Source organism: Argopecten irradians, chromosome 2 (genome assembly GCF_041381155.1).
Source record: "Argopecten irradians isolate NY chromosome 2, Ai_NY, whole genome shotgun sequence".
NCBI classification, from domain to species: domain Eukaryota; kingdom Metazoa; phylum Mollusca; class Bivalvia; order Pectinida; family Pectinidae; genus Argopecten; species Argopecten irradians.
Genome location: NC_091135.1, coordinates 43,911,362 through 43,933,246, shown reverse-complemented (window position 1 = coordinate 43,933,246; position 21,885 = coordinate 43,911,362). Strand labels below are relative to the sequence as shown.

At 35.6% G+C, this 21,885-nt stretch overlaps 1 protein-coding gene across 4 annotated transcripts in view; it reads right to left on the bottom strand.

Moving 5' to 3' along the window:
• Positions 1-21,885, bottom strand: part of LOC138315619 (ATP-dependent RNA helicase DDX1-like) — a 293,511-nt gene that overhangs the window by 254,128 nt on the left and 17,498 nt on the right. For 3 of the 4 annotated variants that reach the window (XM_069256768.1, XM_069256769.1, XM_069256770.1), the window contains 9 exons: positions 20,098-20,186; positions 19,152-19,194; positions 18,479-18,591; positions 17,754-17,918; positions 16,602-16,805; positions 15,644-15,750; positions 14,997-15,159; positions 14,656-14,801; positions 10,431-14,360 (listed from right to left, as the gene is read on the bottom strand). The exons of the other annotated variant lie outside the window; for it this stretch is intronic. In XM_069256768.1, the coding sequence (XP_069112869.1) occupies positions 12,980-14,360; positions 14,656-14,801; positions 14,997-15,159; positions 15,644-15,750; positions 16,602-16,805; positions 17,754-17,918; positions 18,479-18,591; positions 19,152-19,194; positions 20,098-20,186 (2,411 nt within the window). In that variant the 3' untranslated portion in view covers positions 10,431-12,979. Of the gene's footprint in view, positions 1-10,430; positions 14,361-14,655; positions 14,802-14,996; positions 15,160-15,643; positions 15,751-16,601; positions 16,806-17,753; positions 17,919-18,478; positions 18,592-19,151; positions 19,195-20,097; positions 20,187-21,885 lie in introns of those variants that run through there. 4 annotated transcript variants of the gene reach the window in all.

Here is a 21,885-nt window from a genome sequence, read left to right as displayed (position 1 = left end):
GGATTTCTACGTGTGAACAAAAAACGGGTACGTGTGATGTGACGACCCGGCACCGCTTCGCAAGCTGGCTTCAACACTAAATCTACAGAAATATATTTAGCAATAAACAATTGTAAATATCAAAATATAAATGTCTGTAGCCTCTTAAACAATAAGAAACCATTTTAAAATCAGAATTTGCAAGTATGAAAGTGTATACTTTTGCCACAGTATCGATTGCGTAGCAGGGCTGTACGTATCTGTTATTGTTTTCATTAGTCGACATACAGTGTTTGTACCTTTGAGGACCCGGATGTAAACTTTCTGTGACGTCACGACATCTTTTCTGAAATCTCCTATAGCGCCAACACCAATGGTTTCTGGCGCTTGAGAAGGGTTAGTACTTCCGTACTGCATATTAAATATATACAGCTTTTCAGCTACCAACGTTTTATACAGCTATTCAGCTACTAATTATTCCAGTCCAAAGTACCCACGTATGTTACGAGACAAGACATGAAACGAATAAAATGCAACACACAAACACGTGTGAAACACATGGAGGTTGCCCAGACTTCTATCACGGCACCATTTGTAGGAGGAGTGACCTCGTCTACCCAGGTTCTAGCCTGGGTTTCCATGTGAAACATAAATAAACAATGCACGTATAAGTTTCTCAACTTTTATTCATAGATAATAACAATGCCCCGCTGGACATATTAATGTACCGTTTCCCTGATTTGGTTTGAAAAAATGGCGTCAGTGCATATGGAGTGTATGCTCGATGCTCTGTAGAAAATCCAAAATGTGACTGTTTTACTGGTTTGGATGCTTATAAGAACTGTTATAATTTGTGGATGTTTCGTTGATGAGCTGAGAAGACCATGAAAAGGTGATATTCTTCGTGTATTATTGCGGTTATTGGAATATTTATTTTGGTTGTCGATTGAGTATATAATGCTATGTAATATATATATACTTCACCTGTGACTTCACACTCATCGAACACACAACCGAAAATTCGTCACGCTCTACCGAGTCTATATAGAGCACACGAACAGTACTATAAAGTGACCGTGTTATAGTCAGGCGCACGGAGTGCAAGCGTTACTGCTAAATCGGAAACATCACACGTTATTAAATGGTGATATCCAGAGTGATATATTGTTGTAAACTTTGAAACTAGCGAGAGGAAAAACAATTAAATGAACCGATTAAATATAGTCTACAAAAAACGTCGCGTTTTTAAATGATATAATGTAAACAAATATTGACCCACGCGGAACAACTTGAACGTCATAAAATAGGAACACACTAACTTTTTGTTCGGTAGAAGACAATTAATGAAATTGATATTTAGTGGCAATGTCGAGTTTTACGTCAATTATGAACGAGGAAAATACCAATTTATCAGAACATGTTAGCGACAATGATGATATACCTAATTATACGACCCTGACTAATGTGGCATTACCGGACACACTTAGTCCATGGCAAAATGGTCAAGGTGATAGTGCCGTCCGTGAAAATGATGACTTTGAATGGGGCGACACCCAGGCGACTTTTCATACCGGGAATAGTGTTCAGAATACAAGTGCAGTCGACAATTATATAGCAGAACTGGAAAACATTAAAAATCAACCAAGGTCAATTGTAATTGACCACATCCGAAAAATGACTAGAGACAATATCCCAGATCTAGAAATGATCAGGACTGATCTTTATCAAAAAGCCGTTTTACGCGATGACTTTCCCGTGAAAGACGGCTATTTAAGACGACGGATCGAAACGCGAAAGTTGGGCCAAGTGGTTCCAGCGTCATTACAGAAAAAACTGTCAAAAGATTGTTTTACCCTGTTACTTGCATGTAATGGCGAATATTCTGATGACATTGCGGAAGTCGTACCGACAAAGAAGCAACGTTCGGGTAGTGTGATCGGCACCAATTCAAAATTACAATCACAACCCGACGATGTAGCGGGGGTACAGATATTGACTGAAACAGTGACAATCATTCAACGTGAGATTCTTTCGATGAAAAGTGCTTACACGGAACAGATAGATGAACTCAAAAACACAATGAACAAAATCATGAAAGAAAAAGAAAGTGCACAAACAAGAGCCAAAAAGTTTCAGGCTGAAATAAAGACATTAAAACACCAACTAGAAAACTGTGTGAAAGAAAATGAAACTGTTAAACAAAAACTAGAAGAAGTGGAAACTGAAACACATCAGAAAATCGAGAAATTAATCAAGGAAAACAATAAGCTTGAGATAAACGTTAATAACAATAAAGAAGACATTAATGAACAAAGCAGTGCAATACAGAAACTCAGTGTCAATACCGAGAAGAAACTTAATGTGGTAAAGTCGGGCATTTCTGAAACTAAGGAGAAGATATCAGACTGTCTAAACGTTGCACAAAGATACGATAACGAACAACAAAACGGTGTGGCAAGTCTCAAATACCAAATAAGGCTAACAAATCAGAAAATGAAGCAACGTGAAACGGAGTACAAAGACCTTGACGAAGAAATGGAAAAGCTAAAATCATCCACGTCAACTTTACAAAAACAGCAAACTGATCTCAAAAAGATGATTCTTAAGAACTACAGAGACGTTAAACGTACATCTACAACACAAGAGAAATCGAATGAAACTGTATCTACTAAACCGACATTAAACCTATCGAATAGATTCCAGGTGTTACACAACACAAATAACGACGAGACGGAAAGCGAGACTGAAGAAACGACAAACAAGCGGACAAACGAGGAGCCAAAACCCATACAAGCTCACTATTCTTCATGCCTACAAGGCCATTCTCAAGGAAAATCTACAGCTTCCAAGACTAAAGTGATCCCAGACGAAAAACCTAAACCTATTCAAGTCCACTGTCCTTCGTCGGTGTGTAACATGCAGTATGGAGAATTTTGTGGTTTTAAGCCTGTAACTCGGCGGAAGGTTCAAAGATTTTATGTGCATGGAATCAACAAAGTCACTTCGTCTGAGAAACTGATGAGACAGTATCTCGAACGGAAAAATGTAAAAGTTACCTGTCTTCGATATTTTGAAAGAGACTACAAACGAACAGCATCTGCACAACTTAACGTGATTGACGACGGCGACTGTCTGGTAGGTAACCGTTCCTTCTGGCCAGACGGTATATACGTGCGTCCGTGGTTACCCCGCGAGGTGTTTTTAACTGAAAATGGACATAACTGAAAATCTGAACATTATGTGCTGGAATATTGAGGGGATAATGGCCGGTACGCCATATCTTCTTAATTGCCTAAATACACATGACATTGATATATGTGGTATTTCTGAACACTGGTTGAGAGAGTATAGTATGTCTTTCTTTGATACTTTTGAAGGTTGTGGTTACTCACATATAGCAAAACCAGTCTACGAAATTGACCCACTCCGTTATAAATGTAGTATCAGAGGTGGGGTTGGTATCTTGTTCAGACAAAAATCATTGATTGTTCAAGAGATCCCTGTGGATAGCCCTAGAATTATTGGATGTGAAATTCAAACCCAAAATGGGAACCACATATATTGTTTTTTGGCGTATATGCCAGCCTCCTCGAGGCCAATTGAACTATTTTTTTGACCATATTGATCAACTGGAATCGCTTATTTCTGTTTACTCCGAAAGGGGACCAGTAGTGATTTTAGGTGACTTAAATGTAAAAATAAAGGGTCCTCGTTATAACTTTAAAGTTGACCAGAGATCCACTGCATTCCAGTTATTTTTAGATAGAATGAACCTAATATCTGTAAATGTACAATCAGATTGTAAGGGACCTGTTCATACCTTTTGGCCCCAGACTGGTAATTGTACTTGTATTGATCATATTATTGTTCAGTCTAATAAGTTTGACCTTGTTGAATCGTGTGAAGTTCTAGATGAAGAGGCTATAAATATGTCTGAGCACCGACCTATTGTATGTTCCATGAAGGTCTCGCCACTGTTAAAGCGGTGCAATACATCTAAGTTTGTAAAATATAACTGGAAAAAATCAATTGTAAACGGTGATATTAATAAATATAGATTGGAGCTAGAAAATGAATTAAGATTGATAAAATTGCCAAATGATCAAATATCTAATGAAGCTATAGATCAGTTGAACAGAGATATTGTTTCTGCCATTTTACAATCTTCTAACTCAACCTTACCGACAATTAAGTACAAAAGGTATCTAAAACCATACTGGTCTACTGCATTATCAGAATTGCATAAAAATGTCCAATCAAAAAGACAAGTTTGGATAAAAGATGGAAAACCTAGAAATTTATCTAAAAGTTTTCTTGAATATAAAGAAAGTAAAACCTCCTTCAGAAGAAACCTCCGTGAGGCATTCAATAAGTATATGTCTGATCAATTTAATGAAATAGATAAATCTAGTGAAATCGATCAAAATTTGTTTTGGCAGTTATACAGAGGGAAATCTTTTTAAAAATCAAGTACTTCAGACTGAAATGAAATACAATAATATTGTTTTACGTGACCCCAATAGCATTGTTAAAGCATGGGCATCTCATTTCGAAAATCTATTCCGAGATGCACCGAATAAAGAATTTAAAAGTAATTTTCATGCAGAAATAACCAATCGTGTGGCTGAAATTGAAGCACTAGTCCGTAACGAGGAGGATATATATCTGAATGAATGTGTTAGCACTTCGGAGATTGTTTTATTGTGTAAAAAATTGAAATCTAAGAAAGCAGGAGGATGGAATGGCTTAGTATATGAGCACATCAAATATGGTGGTACGTTACTTTTTGATTATATAGCTAGATTGTTCAACTGTGTTATAAAAAAACGAATATATTCCAAAAGATTGGAAAAAAGGTATTATTATAACATTGTACAAAGGTCAAGGTAAAAAGAAAGATGACCCAAATAGTTACAGGGGAATCACATTGCTACCTGTATTTTTCAAATTGTTTGAAATTATTCTATCGGAAAGAATTAAAACAGTTCTTAATTCTAACTTGTTTCCGAATCAACAGCAGTCTGCTTATCAAAAGAACTTGTGTAGTTTATGTACGTCATTTAGTTTACAAGAGTGCATTAATCACAATATCGAATATGGTTCAATTGTTCATGTTGCATTTTTAGACAGTAATAAAGCATTTGACACCGTGTGGCATGCTGGATTACTATACAAACTTTATGAATTGGGTCTTAATTCAAAAATGTGAATTTTACTAAAATGTATGTATACAAATGTTGAAAGTTGTGTTTTATATAATGGATTAAAGTCTCCCATGCTCAAAATGGAACGTGGAATATTACAGGGAGGGGCATTGTCTGCCAAAATGTATTTAGTTTTTATTAATGATTTATTAAATAAAATAGAAAATTCTGGTCTAGGTGCAGTGATTGTAGATTTGAATGTTAATGTTCCCACACAAGCAGATGATATCTGTTTAGTTAGCACCAGTTTTAAAAGCCTTCAGAAAATGATTTTAATCTGTGAAGATTATAGTAGAAAATGGCGTTTTTCATTTTCTGCCGTAAAAAGCAAAATTGTAACTTTTACAAATCAAAGGATAAGAACTTGTACTGTGTATAATAATGCTTATCTTTATAATTGTATTATGCCACAGACTGAAGAAATTACACATGTTGGTATATTATTAAATTCCAAACAAAATTATTTTGATAGAACATCGAATGCTTGTAAAAAATTAAGGTCAGGTACAATGTCCATTGTCCGCTCTGGTGCTCATCCATGTGCCCTTAACCCCTTAACTGTTGCAAAAATTATCAAAATTAAGGTTTATCCATCTGCTTTATACGGTTGCGAGCTTTGGCAACTCACAAGAACGGAAATTACAATGTTAGAGAGAGCACAACACTTTATTGTTAAATCGATACAGGGATTCGAAAAGAGGACCAGAACGGATATGTGCACATCATTACTTGGTTGGACCTCTATTGAAGCGTATATAGACACCAGAAAATTGTTATTTTTTGGAAGATTATGTAGAATGAAACCAACATCTCTTGTTTTTAAAGTTTTTACTACTAGACTCCTTCTTTTTCGTCTAGGTAGAACATACCAAAAGGGATTTATTCCTGACATAGTAGAAATATTGAACAAGTACTCATTATATAAAGAGTTAAAAACATTTTTTGAAACCGGAACTTTTAGAAAGAATGTTGTTTGGAAAAAAAATAGTCTACAATGCTGTTATGAAATTTGAGGAGCATAATTTTAATGAACATATGAAAATTGATACAGACTTTAGAAGATTTCGTGAATTACATAACGAACTTAAACCTTATATTTTATGGAAGCTAGCGCTTTTGTTCCCTCAAATACAGAGAAATAATACATTATATAATGAAAATAGTTATAACTATACGTAGTTTGAATACGATGGAAATTATGTCATAAATGTGGGTTTCTGTACACGGACCCTATGACACATTTAGTTCTACAATGTTCATATACCTCTGAGTTGAGAGACCAACTTTGGTGTTGCATAATTAATATCAGTGATATATTGTTTAGTGTATATTTACACTCGCTTTCAGATGTACAGATATTTCATATATTGATTGGAGGGAATGTTTCCTTCACTATTAGTGAAGAAGAACTGAATGATTTCAGAATAAAATCTGTTGTCTATGTGTACAAGATGTGTAAATCATATTATGCTTAATCATGTATTAATTGAAAAAAGAGGAGTTGATATATTTTTAAAGTATAACACTTTAATGTGAATTACATGCTGTATCCTTAAAACTATAGAATAGATGTGCGAGACCGTAACGCCTTGCTGGTACTTGTAGGGCTCTGCCCACCCCTACTGTTAGTTGTATAATTTTGTTATAAATCTAATATAACAAAAGAATAATGGGTAATGAATAATAATTAAGTTAATAAAAAGCATCGGGTTGCACACTTTGTTATGCCATCCTATATTTAACATATAAATGAATATTTATAAGATATTTTGTATATACTAGTACTTATACTTGTACTTATATTATTGAACAAATAACTATTTATTAATGTAATGTTTACTTTGTATTACTCTTATATTTAAAAATGCTTTGTATATTTGTGTTTATTATTCATGCTTTTGTAATCTTCAAATTTGGAGGCAATAAAGAGAATAATAATATGATTTATATTTCCAAACAATGCTGTGGCCTGCGGTGATCTACCAGCGACGAAGCCATGCACGAGCGGCCGTGGTCTGGCCAGATATGGTCCACCTTTCGTTATGTTATATAGTGTTGTGAGCAGCTTTTTCATGTACAACAGAAACATGACACAATAAAATCAATTATCCTTTCATAACTTTTTCACAAGATGGATTTCTACGTGTGAACAAAAAACGGGTACGTGTGATGTGACGACCCGGCACCGCTTCGCAAGCTGGCTTCAACACTAAATCTACAGAAATATATTTAGCAATAAACAATTGTAAATATCAAAATATAAATGTCTGTAGCCTCTTAAACAATAAGAAACCATTTTAAAATCAGAATTTGCAAGTATGAAAGTGTATACTTTTGCCACAGTATCGATTGCGTAGCAGGGCTGTACGTATCTGTTATTGTTTTCATTAGTCGACATACAGTGTTTGTACCTTTGAGGACCCGGATGTAAACTTTCTGTGACGTCACGACATCTTTTCTGAAATCTCCTATAGCGCCAACACCAATGGTTTCTGGCGCTTGAGAAGGGTTAGTACTTCCGTACTGCATATTAAATATATACAGCTTTTCAGCTACCAACGTTTTATACAGCTATTCAGCTACTAATTATTCCAGTCCAAAGTACCCACGTATGTTACGAGACAAGACATGAAACGAATAAAATGCAACACACAAACACGTGTGAAACACATGGAGGTTGCCCAGACTTCTATCACGGCACCATTTGTAGGAGGAGTGACCTCGTCTACCCAGGTTCTAGCCTGGGTTTCCATGTGAAACATAAATAAACAATGCACGTATAAGTTTCTCAACTTTTATTCATAGATAATAACAATGCCCCGCTGGACACAGATAGACCATACAATATATAACACAGTGGGTCAGCTACCTGGCTTCGCCCAAGACAAACATAGTTTTATAGACAAACATACATGACACCACATCAGACACCCACCTGTACTATATGACAGCCACCTCACGACGAGACAGACACAGCGCGAGCTACTCGTCTGCCTGCCGAACACACGTGCGCTACCGTATTATAGTAAATACGATAGCCAATGCCAGACAGTCTATCACTCGACCAATCAGCACGCAGCTTTCATTCCACCCATGTACACGTACAGTAAACAACATGGACGACACCAGTGACAGACGACAAGTCCCAGCGGAGTCTAATCAATTTACACGCAAACAATAACATAAAACGAGGTAATTATATATGTAATTATAGGCTTTCAGACACTGATACATCCCTTCCATTCAACATATAGATATATATAACCAATCACACACGGAATCACTCACTGCACTCTCGACACTTACACTCGCATAGGCCTATTTCCTTGCACACATGTATATACAAAAATACCCTACTTCCACATATAAGACATAATTAAGAAATAAAAGGACGTACTTTATAGAAGTATATGATATAATAATTGTGTAGCATAATGCAACTTTTAATTTAAACAGAACTCAAAGATTCTGATTTCTCTGTGTCCATGCAAGGCCTGGGGCGCGTATGCGAATCCTATGATTTCGCGCCATTTGTTGACGTGATGTGACGTCATGATTCCTTGTGTTCATGTTCGCTTGATGGATATTTTACTGCATTCCATAGATTTAATTTTCAAAGTGTTATTATTTTTATTTAAAAAATAACAATAAACTCTCATGTTATGCATTTGCATCAGTACCGGATCTTACCAAAAAAATCTCCTCCAAAACCACTGTCCTTAATAACATGCTTGCCATATGCTTGTGGACTAGTTAGCGGCGCATTAAGAGGAGTACATGGAAAACGGATGGATTGCAAATGCATTGTACATAGATGGGAATGCTGCTTTAAAATTGATTAACGGAAGCAGTCTGTTTATCCCGTCGTCTTCAAATTCCGACTTCATGTCTTTGTTTTATTACGTGAGTTCGTTGTTTCTGACATCATAATTGCCCGGTACAGATCCAGTTTATATTATAAGAGTGACATTAGTATGCAACACTCTTATATGGGCGAAGTCACGGGATGCATATCGGGTAGTTTATGTGATGTAAAGAAATAACTGACAAAAATGTACTCACAGTCAAAGACGTAATCATGAAACATCCATTGCAATATATCGTCTTTATTTAAATGAAATATTCATAACAAAACTCAAATACAGTTTTCATAAAAATCATATTATGAACAAGCAATATAGGTAATATTTCTGCATGTTCAAGAACTATAAATGACATTTTGAGAAATGTGTCTCGATGAGAAAAGAATTATTCATAGCAAGTCAGTCAATAAGACAGACAGCAATGTAAGTTCAATAAAACAATAGTAAACAACTTTGTGGTGAGGTGTATGTAGAGATAATTCACAAATGTGAGGAAAATGAAATGTAAATCCTCTAAATAATTTGTTAAACCTTTAGGCATGACATTATGTATTATTCAATGAGTTTTCCATACATCTAACAGATTGCCATATCAATTACGATTTTGCACATAACAATAAAAGACCAACGTGAAATCATATTTATAAAACAAATTATGTAATGACATTATGTAATCTGTATATTACCTAATTAACATACAACGTAATAACATTAAATTGATTTAAAAGGTTACCCATTAGGGGTTGTCATTAACTATCAATTCAGGATTTCTTTGTTACTTGAGTATATGGAAAATGGACCGACTTATCAATGGAGTCGATCAGTTTGACTGCCTGACTCTTGACTTCGAATTGCTCCATTGTCGTCAAATAGAAGTAAGATATGTTTTAAAAATGGTATTTGAAATTTTATTTTCTTCTTAATGATTATCCAATTTCCTATATTGACAATTGTGTTATTTTATGGATAAAAAACTGATACAAATTTTCTCACTTCAACCTTCAAAAATTGGAAATGAAAAACAAATTATATTATTCCATATATTTTAAGCCAGACAAGTTCTACTATTGGTGTTTAAGGACTGCCTCATTATGTGTGCATGGATTTAAAATTTAATTGAGAATTTAATTTAAGTCTTTCGATACCGATGCTAACTTATGATTATTTTATGATTGCCATCCACTTTATTTCGTTTTAAATAAGATAAGTTAAAACATTATCAAATTTTATTATAAATAACTGACAAACAGATTGGACACATGTTATTACAACTTATATAAACACCTTTTCCATAATATGGTACAAAATACTAGTATATGCATTTTTTAAAAGTAATAATACTTATTCATGAACACGTAAGTTATTTTTGTTTGTTTGAGAGAGAGAGAGAGAGAGAGATGAGAGATGGAAAGAAACTGCAACTTATATTTTGATAGGAAGTACATACTTTTGTAAATCAAAATCATATGGCTAAGAAAATAAGTGGCCACAGTAAGACTGTAAACTCATTTCTGTCTCACTATACACCATGCCAATATGCTAACTCATTTGTATCTTTCTTCAAAAATCGCGAGATCTTCCACGTTCCATAAAACAATTAATTCATTTTCTATTAAATGGGCAAACGTTTTATCAAAACTTTAATAATCAAAGGCCCACTACCTTTCCGAAACGGCTTTTAATCTTTAAAATAGGAATGTAAAACAAGATCGATTATTATGTAGAGTCTTAAAAATTATTAACTTACCGTTAATACTACATTTATCATCACCTTCTGAACGATTTGATTAAAATAAATAAAATGTTTATTTTCATAACGCGGGTCGTATTATGTTTCCCACCGTCGTCCTAAATACCGCGCGGTAGTTGACTATCACTGCACCAGACGGCAAAACAGCGAATGGACTCTCCACTGTTTTCATATATTACGCAGGAAATCTTGCATATGTTTGGTGTCGTAACCTTATTTTAGGTGATCGGTATGCATTTTCTGATGTCATTAATGTTCTTTAAGAAACCTTTATATTTTGCTCCGGAAAGGTTATGGGCCTTTAACACATAATTCAAAATGACAATAATACTAGAATCTCTCAAATATCGGACATCGATTCTTTCGTCAATATATAAGCTATATTAGGAAAAACGTGGTACACATTTTTACAAATATATCCACATGCATAATTTGGGGGTTAAACAAAGCTTACCTGGAATAAGTTATAATATCTAAGAGTATAACACTGATGTCTTTTTAGATGCTCCACCGCTGACAAATGGTATTTGTTCTCTATCAAAAACAGGAGCAGACGAATTCGTATTTTTTCAGTTACAAAAAAGTTTATAATATTAGAAATAATTATTTGCATCCCGTAAAAAACTTATGGCACCATTCCATTTGTGGAATGAAGTACTGATTGCGCATGTACCAAAAGCAAAATAAACTTATTTATATGTATTTTTGTGTTAACTAGACACATATATACACGATTAAACATCATTTATTATTCAAATGATGGGTATCGTTTATATTTTGTTGGCGGTAGACCATCTTTAACTTTGTACATGTACATTTTTATAATGTTTAATTGACAATCCCAAATACAAGAATAATTTTGATAGTTAATATTCAAGCATCATGTATAACTATCATGTATCATCTATAATAAGTCGCTTGAATGGGCTATATAAATGTAAAAAAACGAAATAAATGATACAATTTATGTTATATAATGAAATGTTGCGCCCTTGTGGAACACATATGATACATTTGTATTATTATGCGCATTTCAAATAAGGTGAATACACCGTAAAAAGACGGAAATATCACATAATAGTGAATGCAGCATTTCCATTTTAGTTAAAACTTAAGTAACACAAAAACTAACGAGGTCAAATAGTATAATAAAGATAACTTTTTGTAAGTGAGGTGATTACGTTGTAATATCTAGAATTATCACATAGACATATGGAAAAAACAATTGTGAATAAACCCTAAAAGTAAAAAAAAATATCGAATGAGGACGGATCACAAGGGAGAGAATCACAAATAAGAAACATGATGCAATATTTCGCCTAAATCAAATCAAAATCAAATGACAGCAGAAACAAGTGTCGCGGACACTTATGTTACTCTATCACCGTGTACGTACATGTAACTAAATATTTTTTTGACATCGTAGCAAAACAAATTATACTAAAAAAGTTACTTTCGTTGGCCCGGACGAAGCGCGAGAGGGGTCTTAGTGTGGGAGGAAACCGGAGTGCCCGAAGAAAAACTACGTGATCGGACAGGTGACCCCGTAACCTTTTCACGTCCGTGCCGTGAAACCCATTCTTACACATCCTTATACAATCTTTCACTTTTAGCATTTACGTTAAGTGTTGTCTCATAATATTTTTGATGAGAAACTGGTCCTGTGTATGTCACACTTTCGATTAACGCCTCGTTGTTTCCGGAATTTACAATTCATGTTAAATTTCTTTCACCGGATTTCGCCAAAATTTGATGAGATCGACGTGCATATGTATAACATCGCATTCGAATTAAACTTCATCGGTGGACTCATCATCTTTTTCGTAGAAGGCTCCTCGACCAAATGGAAAGAATAAACACAAAATATATTTTCAGCTTTTAAGTACGATGGCCCGTTGAGCCTGTCACATTACAACTATCTTATTGAGTACGTTATAAATTGAAAAAGTGTACAAGACCATTCACTCTTAAGTGGTTGTACATTTATAAATTGACAAAGTGTAAATGACCGTTTACGTTGGGCAGGGCAAGGTAGGGGCATGATTTATTGGGAATCTGGTGAATTCCAGTCTTGACCTTTAGTTCAGCTTTGATTGATATTGCAGTGATAACATGACAAACAATGAAACAGAGACCAAGATCCAGCGTTTATTTTCATATGCAGGCAATTGCACCTGCTGAAATCATTCTTTAAAGTCACATACATCGTTTGCACATGAAAATTCACTTTCAGTCTCAGTGAACATTTCACTTTTGGTTCCATCTGTGCTATTTCCGCATGAAACCATGCTTTCTGTTTCTTCTGATAAAACATTTAAAGTTTCACCCGCCGAGCTGTTTTCGTAGCCTGAGATTTCATGTTCGTTCCCTCTCGTACTATTTCCGCACGAAACCACACTTCCTGTTTTATTTGTGCAGCTTTCGTGTGATTTTACACTTCCTGTTTCATCCAAACAGCTTCCGTTTCCTTTGTTATTGTATGAAATTCCAGGTCCATTCCCACTTGTACTATTTCCGCACGAAACCACACTTCCTGTTTCGTTCGTGCAGTTTTCACGTGATGATACACTCCCTGTTTCAGTCGTGCAGCTGTCACGTGATATTACACTTCCTGTTTCGAATGTGCAGTTTTCACGTGATGATACACTTCCTGTTTCAATCGTGCAGTTTTCACGTGATGCAACACTTCCTGTTTCATTGATGCAGTTTTCACGTGATGTATCACTTCCTGTTCCATTCATGCAGTTTTCACGTGATTTTACACTTCCATTATCACAATTTTCATTAGAACAAAAACCAGCTGCTCCATTAGTGTTGTTATTACGCGAATTTTCGACTTCTATTAAATCCATGAAATTACTTTGCCTGGAGTTTGTATTGGTTTGAATAGAGAAAGTTTGATCATAATTTGACGATCGTCGTTGACGTGATTCTAAACGTTTGCGACGCTCATCGACATGATTGTCGTAAAGGTGGATCTCCCCCGAAATTCTATTACGAAATTCCGGTACTGATATGTTGTCAGTAGAACGATCCCACTCACTGTAGACTGGCTTATATTGACGCAAACCATTTTCTTTATCTGAGGTAATAGGTACACATGTTAGATAGCCGCCGTTTGTGGCGTTTTGGTGTGTGAATTCGTTTCTCCTTCTTCTCATGACAACAGGACTTAATACACTATCTGCATCTCTACCACCACCAGGCGAAGATACTTCGTTTGAGTTTCTGTAAACTGGATCAGATGGCACTAAATCATTGGTTGATGGATTCCGTCTGTTTGGGGGCGTGGTAGACCCCCGCAGGCCCGAATGATATTTCGATCTAAATTTTGTACCGTCCTTTTTGTCAAGACCTTTTCGCCTTTGTGGACAAGATTGATAGTCATTTTCTTTCCGTTGTGCTGACTCATCAGTGCTGTGTCGTCTCGGAGGAAGTGCAGGCTGACAGTTGGAAGTGCACAACTCCTTTCTGTATGTAACACTAAAATCACTACTCCCTGTGTTATCATTGTAAAAAGTGCCGTTACTTTTGGCATGTGTTTGTTCGTATTTTGATTTCAATCTGCAACAAACACAGCGCAATATATAAATATGTGTATTATTTAACCATAATTACTTATTAGCGATATCAATACTAGAGAGTAAACACGCACCCAAGATTACAACAGTACGAACTAATCATGTATCCTGTTGACTAAACTGGTAAGTTATTTAAATACTTTTCTGTAAAAATCACGATATTATAAAGGTACATGTATGAAGAAATAAACGATTCACAGAATGACTTACATTGTAATTTCAGATACAATTATACGTTGCATTATAAACTAGAAGGCTCATTACTAAACATGTTTTACCTTTCTGATATGTCGTACAGTATTTCAGCAGCTGTCGGACGCTTCGTCAAATCTCGATCCCAGCATTTCTTCATTATTACATACAACCACTGAGGACAAGACTCTGGCATTTTAGGAAACGCTCCACCGGCCAACTCCTCAAGTAGCTTTGAAATAAAAACAAATAGGTCGGCAAGCACTAAAAATGCATGAACGCACATGGAGCTGAGGTCAAAGTAAAATGCAATTATCCAAAACATTTTAACGAACTGTCAAATATCCATTACATTTACATATAAAAAAGATGTTTTAATGTGATTGTTTATAAACGCGAATTGCGAGATGATACAAACAATCCATACTTGTTCTGGCTTCACCATGGCGAAAGGGACAGAGGCTAGACGGTTGTGCATTGGGTCTTTGCTCAAGTCTGCGTTACAGTAGAACTCGTATATTGTCATGGCGACCATGTAAACATCACCAGCCTGAGAAAACTGCCCGCCATTGATCACCTCTGCAGGCATCCTAAACGGGAACACGAAGGTCAGGTTATTTTCTGTCTTCAATCTTTTAATCTATTTGTTTACTACACAAAAACTTTGATAAAATGAAGAAAAAATATATACGTCAGTATTTAAATTGTGACATAATATTCATGCTAACGTGTACAATCCAGTATACGCAGGTCAAACCACGACGTTGTGGATCTACAATTGAACATGTTTACTACAGAGTTATTAGTAATTGTAAAGTGATTTCTGTAGGTATACGTTCATCTAAACATACAGGCATTTGTCTGTGCATTTGAATGATTTCCACAGCTTAATTCATGAAACCTTCTTGTTATCCATAGATTATTGAAGTAAAAGTAACAAATCAACTTTTTGCGCAGTTATGGCACATGAAACGTAAATCATTATAAGTGTATGACACATGGAACGTAAATCATTATAAGTGTATGGCACATGAAACGTAAATCATTATAAGTGTATCATTCTGAATCACCTACCAGTTACGTCTGTCATTGATACATATTTCTTTGTCTATAATACACGCCTCTATCCTTGAAACCCGCCGGCGGTCCTTTATCATCCTCCCTAGACGAGGCATAATTACCTGTTTAAAGTTAAAATTGAAATTAATTTCTAACTGGTAGGTAAAAGTTTGTCAGGAGTCCTAAACATATGACGGCTTAGATGGGTACAAGTTTCTTTTGAATAAAAGTAAACTGGGCTGATTTATCTATAGTTACGAGAATAAGCTACATTAGTTAAGGGTGTACATCCTTAATACCATTCCACCTTGTTGATCCTAATCAAAGTGCACAGTTAGCACGAGGTCGATCTAAACTTGAAATAAATCCTGAGTACCAAATAAAACCAACATGCTCTTGTGTGTTACAAAATCGTTTTTTCACCAAATTGGGATACAGTTATTAAATAAAATAACCAATCGCCTCTGGCAGCCCGTAGGCCTACTTGACATATTAACAAAAAAGAAAATATATATTAAATGAGATAGTGGACAGTAGTTTAGCTTAAGATCATCACTATCCCGAGAAGGAGACAGTTATCTCCTAACGAATACCGTTAGTTAAAGTTTTATTTCGCAAGATACTGAAAAGCAGACATTTTTGCCTCTGCTATTCTTAAGTCTTTTTAACTCTCTCAGAAGGCATAACTTGTTTCAATTGTTTGTTATTTTTTCATGGCCTGGAGTATTCAATTAAATTTACAGCTTGTAGATGTTGCTAGGAAAGTTATTGGTTTTACACACTCTATTTAGTGACTGATGTAAAAGCAATGTAGATAGGTTGTTTTGATTATGAATGTTTGGCTTGCAGTCGTCTTGAATCTTAAGAAAGTTGGCTAACACTTAAGTATTTTAATCCAATATCAATAAGTAAGTTAGGAATTCAATATGACTGGGCAGAGTACAGATTCCTCTTTCTTATTGCTGACACTAACCCGGCCATCTGAGTATGTTCGGTATGTTGTCGAACAACAAATATCTCTCAGTATCCAATGTCGCTCGTGCATCAAATCCACAAACCGCACAAGACTCTCTACGACTTGGAGGTAGGAAAGTTCATTTTTGATATCACTGGGATCTCCGAAATGACGTGCTTGTGATATTTCGAGCAATGACGATCCATTTTGGCATTGGTATACCTGAAATATTATACATGTATTAATCGGAGATGATCAGATACAACACAGGAATTCATTCAGAAACACAATTAGAATTGTCATATAAAGGTACAACTTGGTATTGCTAATTGGAATACAGAAACTGTGATTAAAGGAACCACATGGCTTGTCAATTCTTGTAAAACTCGAAAACGCATCTTGTAGAGTTTGAAGAAGCATTTGCTGTCCTCTTTTAAAGGTTTTATATTTTCCACAATAATAATAAAAACCAGAAAACCAATTTAAAATCAACAATTGCACAATTATCCTATAATAAATCTATCAACACCTAAGTGTTTCACAAACCATGTGTTGATTTCATGGTCAATGAGCCCCATACTACACATTTTCGAGTTCATACACCCCAGAAACGATGTTTTAACCCATCCTCAATACTTCAGGGGTTACTATAACTATGATTATATCCACCCCTGGGATATTTCATAGCAAAATTGTAGTCTTTGTGGGTGACCATATATTAGACAAATGTTTGGTCCTTTGATTTACATCAAAAGTTTAATTTAACAACGAACGGTACCCTGTTGTTGACTGTATGGCTTTGAAGTTGAGCGGCGCTGTAACATTCAAAGGAAGTCTCTGCAGGTCTGTGATAAGTTAAATTCGCCTTAAATTTTAAGTGTTTCTATGAAATATTCCAGGGGTGAATATAACGACAGTGAAAGTAACCCCTGGAGTATCGAGAATAATATACAGAAATGCTGATTATGTGCAATAAAATACTTTTTCTGTCGGTTATTTTAAACACAACGGAATGCTGATATCGGGTTCTGAAACACACATGGAACATAATTAATCCTAATCATCTTACATTGCCACTGAATACAACAAATGTAGCTTATATTCAGCGGAGACTCTCTTGATCTGTGCGAGGATTTGGTTAGTAAAATCAAATAATACGCAAGAACTTACAAGTGTATATATCAAACCGTTCGGGGTTGTACTTTGTCGTGGGTGCTTTTCAGGAGTGTCAGATATTGTAAGTGTCGTCATGAAATCCGGTCTGGACACCATCTTCGAGAACGTATGGTCGATGAATGCCTCTGACACGGGCTCCCGGATCACTAAGCATCCTCCCTTTTAAAAACGGAAAGCAAACGGCTAACAGAAGGCTGTTTTAATCAGGAAAGATTTGTTGTTATTTGTTGTTCGAAACATTTACCCATGCGTTAATTTCTACAACACTAACACAAGTGCAAAGAAGGGGACATTATGTAACTTGTATGCAATTCAATTGTAATTTGTGAGTTAAAGCGTCTCGACAAGAGAGAAATGAGAAATGATATGTTCATCATAATGCCAAAACAAACATAAGAAGATACATTTGAGATGCTGTTATTATGGATATCCAACATTATTATTAAACGTAGAATTCCTCACAAAATATTCCCGTGAAATTGCAAATTTTACCAAAAACTATATGTAAACGCGAAAATGCGTCCTGGCCGAATGATTAATATGTTCCAAAATATTACTACTTGCCCTTCACATGTGAGTTGCGAGTTCGCTGAGTTTTCTACAAGTACTTCTTTATCCCCTAGACATTGCACTTCTTTTATTTAATTAAATGACCCATAAAACGTACCACGGATTAAACCGAGCACGAATGTTAAGATACCAACACTCGTAAGACGTACCTTACGTTCTATTATTGGGTGGTCTGCAGCCTTCAATTGTTCCTCTCTTATTTGTATGCGGTAAGGATACATCGACATCCGTCTAAGTTCACGCTTGTTTACATAGGTAGCTCCTAGGTAAATAAAAAAGGGAAAACAATGAGGCTGTGTGAAGTTGGCTCAACATACGGTATTCGACATTCAAACTTTAAATATAGTGCAATTTCACTGGCCAACGAGTTTTTAATGATGTGCAGTTCGATATGCGTCCTTCGTATTTTGACTGTTTTGCAGCTCGACCTTCGGCATTTAACTTTCAGAATTTGAATAGCGTGCAGCTCGACATCTGACATACAACATTCGCATTTTGAATGTCGACATTCAACATTCTCAACATTCCTACAACCTATGTTTTCAATGTCGCGTTGGTGGACATTCGACATTCAACATTCAAAAATATATCACTTACCAAGAACTTTTGAATATTGTCCGGCTCGACATATGCCATTCACATTAGAGAATGTTCCCGTTGTTTTTGTTTTTAAACGATTTATATAAAACGGGTATTTTGAAAGAGTGCAATACATATTCCTATTTCTAAACACCATGTGTAAAATTTGTGGTTATAAATGTTGTAAACATGATATGCTGAATTATTAATCGTTTGATAAAGACAACCCATAGGAACCCTTACTTTTATTCAACTTCTTCAGCTCTTTCAACTGTTCAGTGGGACCCTGAATAATAAAAATACATCTATATTCCTTATTGAGATATGAATATTCCATCATTGCATATCACAGAGTTGCCGCCCTTGTGGGTAGGAGTTATGTTGTGTGTGATATTCCCTCGTTTTTCTCTAACAGCTATGATGTTACGCCTGCAAACTCATGACGTAACAATCAATACCTACCCACAAGGGACGATAACTCTGTAATATACAATTACAGACTTAACAATAATCTAGTAAAAGCGTTCTTGCTTGTGTGATGTACTTGCAAAACGAAAAAGCTGACACCCAAATATGAATATAATAACTACATGTACTCAATTTTATAATAATATATAAATATATCAGCAGTGTGTAAATGAAATGACCTTTACAAAATGTAATTGTAAGAAACTTAGTCCCCAGATAGACAGTTGGATTTTAAAATATACATACACTGTTTGCATGAGATTAATGTTGGAAACATCAGTTATAATTTGATATTAAATATGTTTGTTTTTGTCTTGCGTTAGGATCAATGTGAAGCGTCAACTTTTAAAGTTATATGTGCCGCTTTTTGCATACTAACGGATCATTAAGTACCTTTCAAATGTAAGTCAAAACCAAACGTTTCCAATATGATAACTACAATTCTTGCAAGAATATTTCAAAAATTTCCCCAGTTATGGCACGTTTATCTTCAATATTACCAGCAATAAATGATAATGATATTATTTGTGTGATCAAGACATTGCCGTCACTGATTCAAAGAGTAACGGCTGTCGGGATGTAACTTGAGATATTTGAAACGTTCATATTTTATAACAATTATTGGTGGACACGAAATGCGTGAGTTGAATTTCTATCGGGAAATGGGACAGATAAAAATATTGTTGACCAAGCAAAGTTATCAGATAATAGATTTTCTTACTCGCTCAGGTTCGCCTTGATTTTCGTCTAGTTCCGGGTACTCTGATTGTTTCCTGTCAAAAGTTTCAGGATCTAGCATGTGCTTTTTACCTTTAATTAAAGAAACAAATGTTTTAGTTAGTTAAACAGACAGAGTTATTATTTAGCTTTCATATTTTATTCATTTCTGTAGTAAATTTAGTTAGTTAGTTTTGCATGCTTTGATTTCTCGTATATGAAAATATGGATTAAAATATCAAATATCAAAGAAACACAATTTAACAAAGCATGACAATTTATTGACTCACGATCTACGGCACCCAATCGCCTAGCCAAACATACCTGCGCCTTCTACCACTGCGCCACATTCACATCCCCAAAATAGGATGTTTCTATGACGAAGTGATAGTCGATTCGATATGCTGATATGATCACTGTGGAAATTGTCAAATTAAATCTTTGGATCAACAACACATAGTGAATATGATACATTGTGTTTAGTAAATATTAAAGGTAGGTTTCGCCAAACCAAATAAATATTTTTTTTTAATTTCGATAAGCGGAAGAAAAGATGAAAAAACATATTAAAATATCTCAATTTATTTTCTTTATGTGTTTGTGATTTAACAAATGTGTCTTGAATCCAAAATTGAAGGAAATCCTTGATTTATTACGGTGTCCGTCAGACAAAATAATGCAAATAAAGCTGCGATGGATTGTGTTGTCGAAGTTTGGCGCATGCGCATTGTCACACACTAAAAGCAAACAAAATGGCTGAACGAAAGTGTGTGAGATGAAAAAAAAATATCTGAATCGGCAACAAAGTTTGGAGGAAATTATAATGTATTCGGTAGCACCCTAGGATATCTATAGGGAATGGTATTCAGAAATGGCATGTAGCAATAGAAGAAACAGAAGCCACATCTCAAGCGGAACTTGCCGGGATCTGTTGGGACTCGTGTAACGGCATTGCACGTGGTGAGTTAAATTTCAACACATATGCCAGCGCACAAACAACCGCAGACTAACTACATGTATATTTGGTGTACAAAGTTAGCGAGCGTATGTAAGTAACATGAAGTGTTTTAGATTATATGATATGTATAAACAGTCCCTCGCACTTCGATTTGTTGTTGTTGTTTTTAGCTCACCTGGCCCGAAGGGCCGGTGAGCTTATGTCATGTCGCGGCGCGTCCGTCCGTCCGTCCGTCCGTCCGTCAACATTTCCTTTAAATCGCTACTAGTCATAGAGTTCTGCATGGAATGTAACCAAATTTGGCCACAAACATCCTTGGGGGAAGGGGAACAGAACTTGTATAAATTTTGGCTCTGACCCCCTGGGGGCAGGAGGGGCGGGGCCCAATAGGGAAAATAAAGGTAAATCCTATAAAACGCTACTTGTCCTAGATTTCTGCATGGATTGTAACCAAATTTGGCCACAAACATCCTTGGGAGAAGGGGAACAGAACTTGTATAAATTTTGGCTCTGACCCCCTGGGGACAGGAGGGGCGGGGCCCAATAGGGAAAATAAAGGTAAATCCTATAAAACGCTACTTGTCCTAGAGCTCTGCATGGATTGTAACCAAATTTGGCCACAAACATCCATAGTGGAAGGGGAACAGAACTTGTATAAATTTTGGCTCTGACCCCCTGGGGGCAGGAGAGGGGGGGCCAATAAGGGAAATAGAGGTGAATCCTATAAAACGCTACTTGTCCTAGAGTTCTGCATGGATTGTAACCAAATTTTGCCACAAACATCCTTGGGGGAAGGGGAACAGGACTTGTAAAAATTTTGGCTCTGACGCCCCG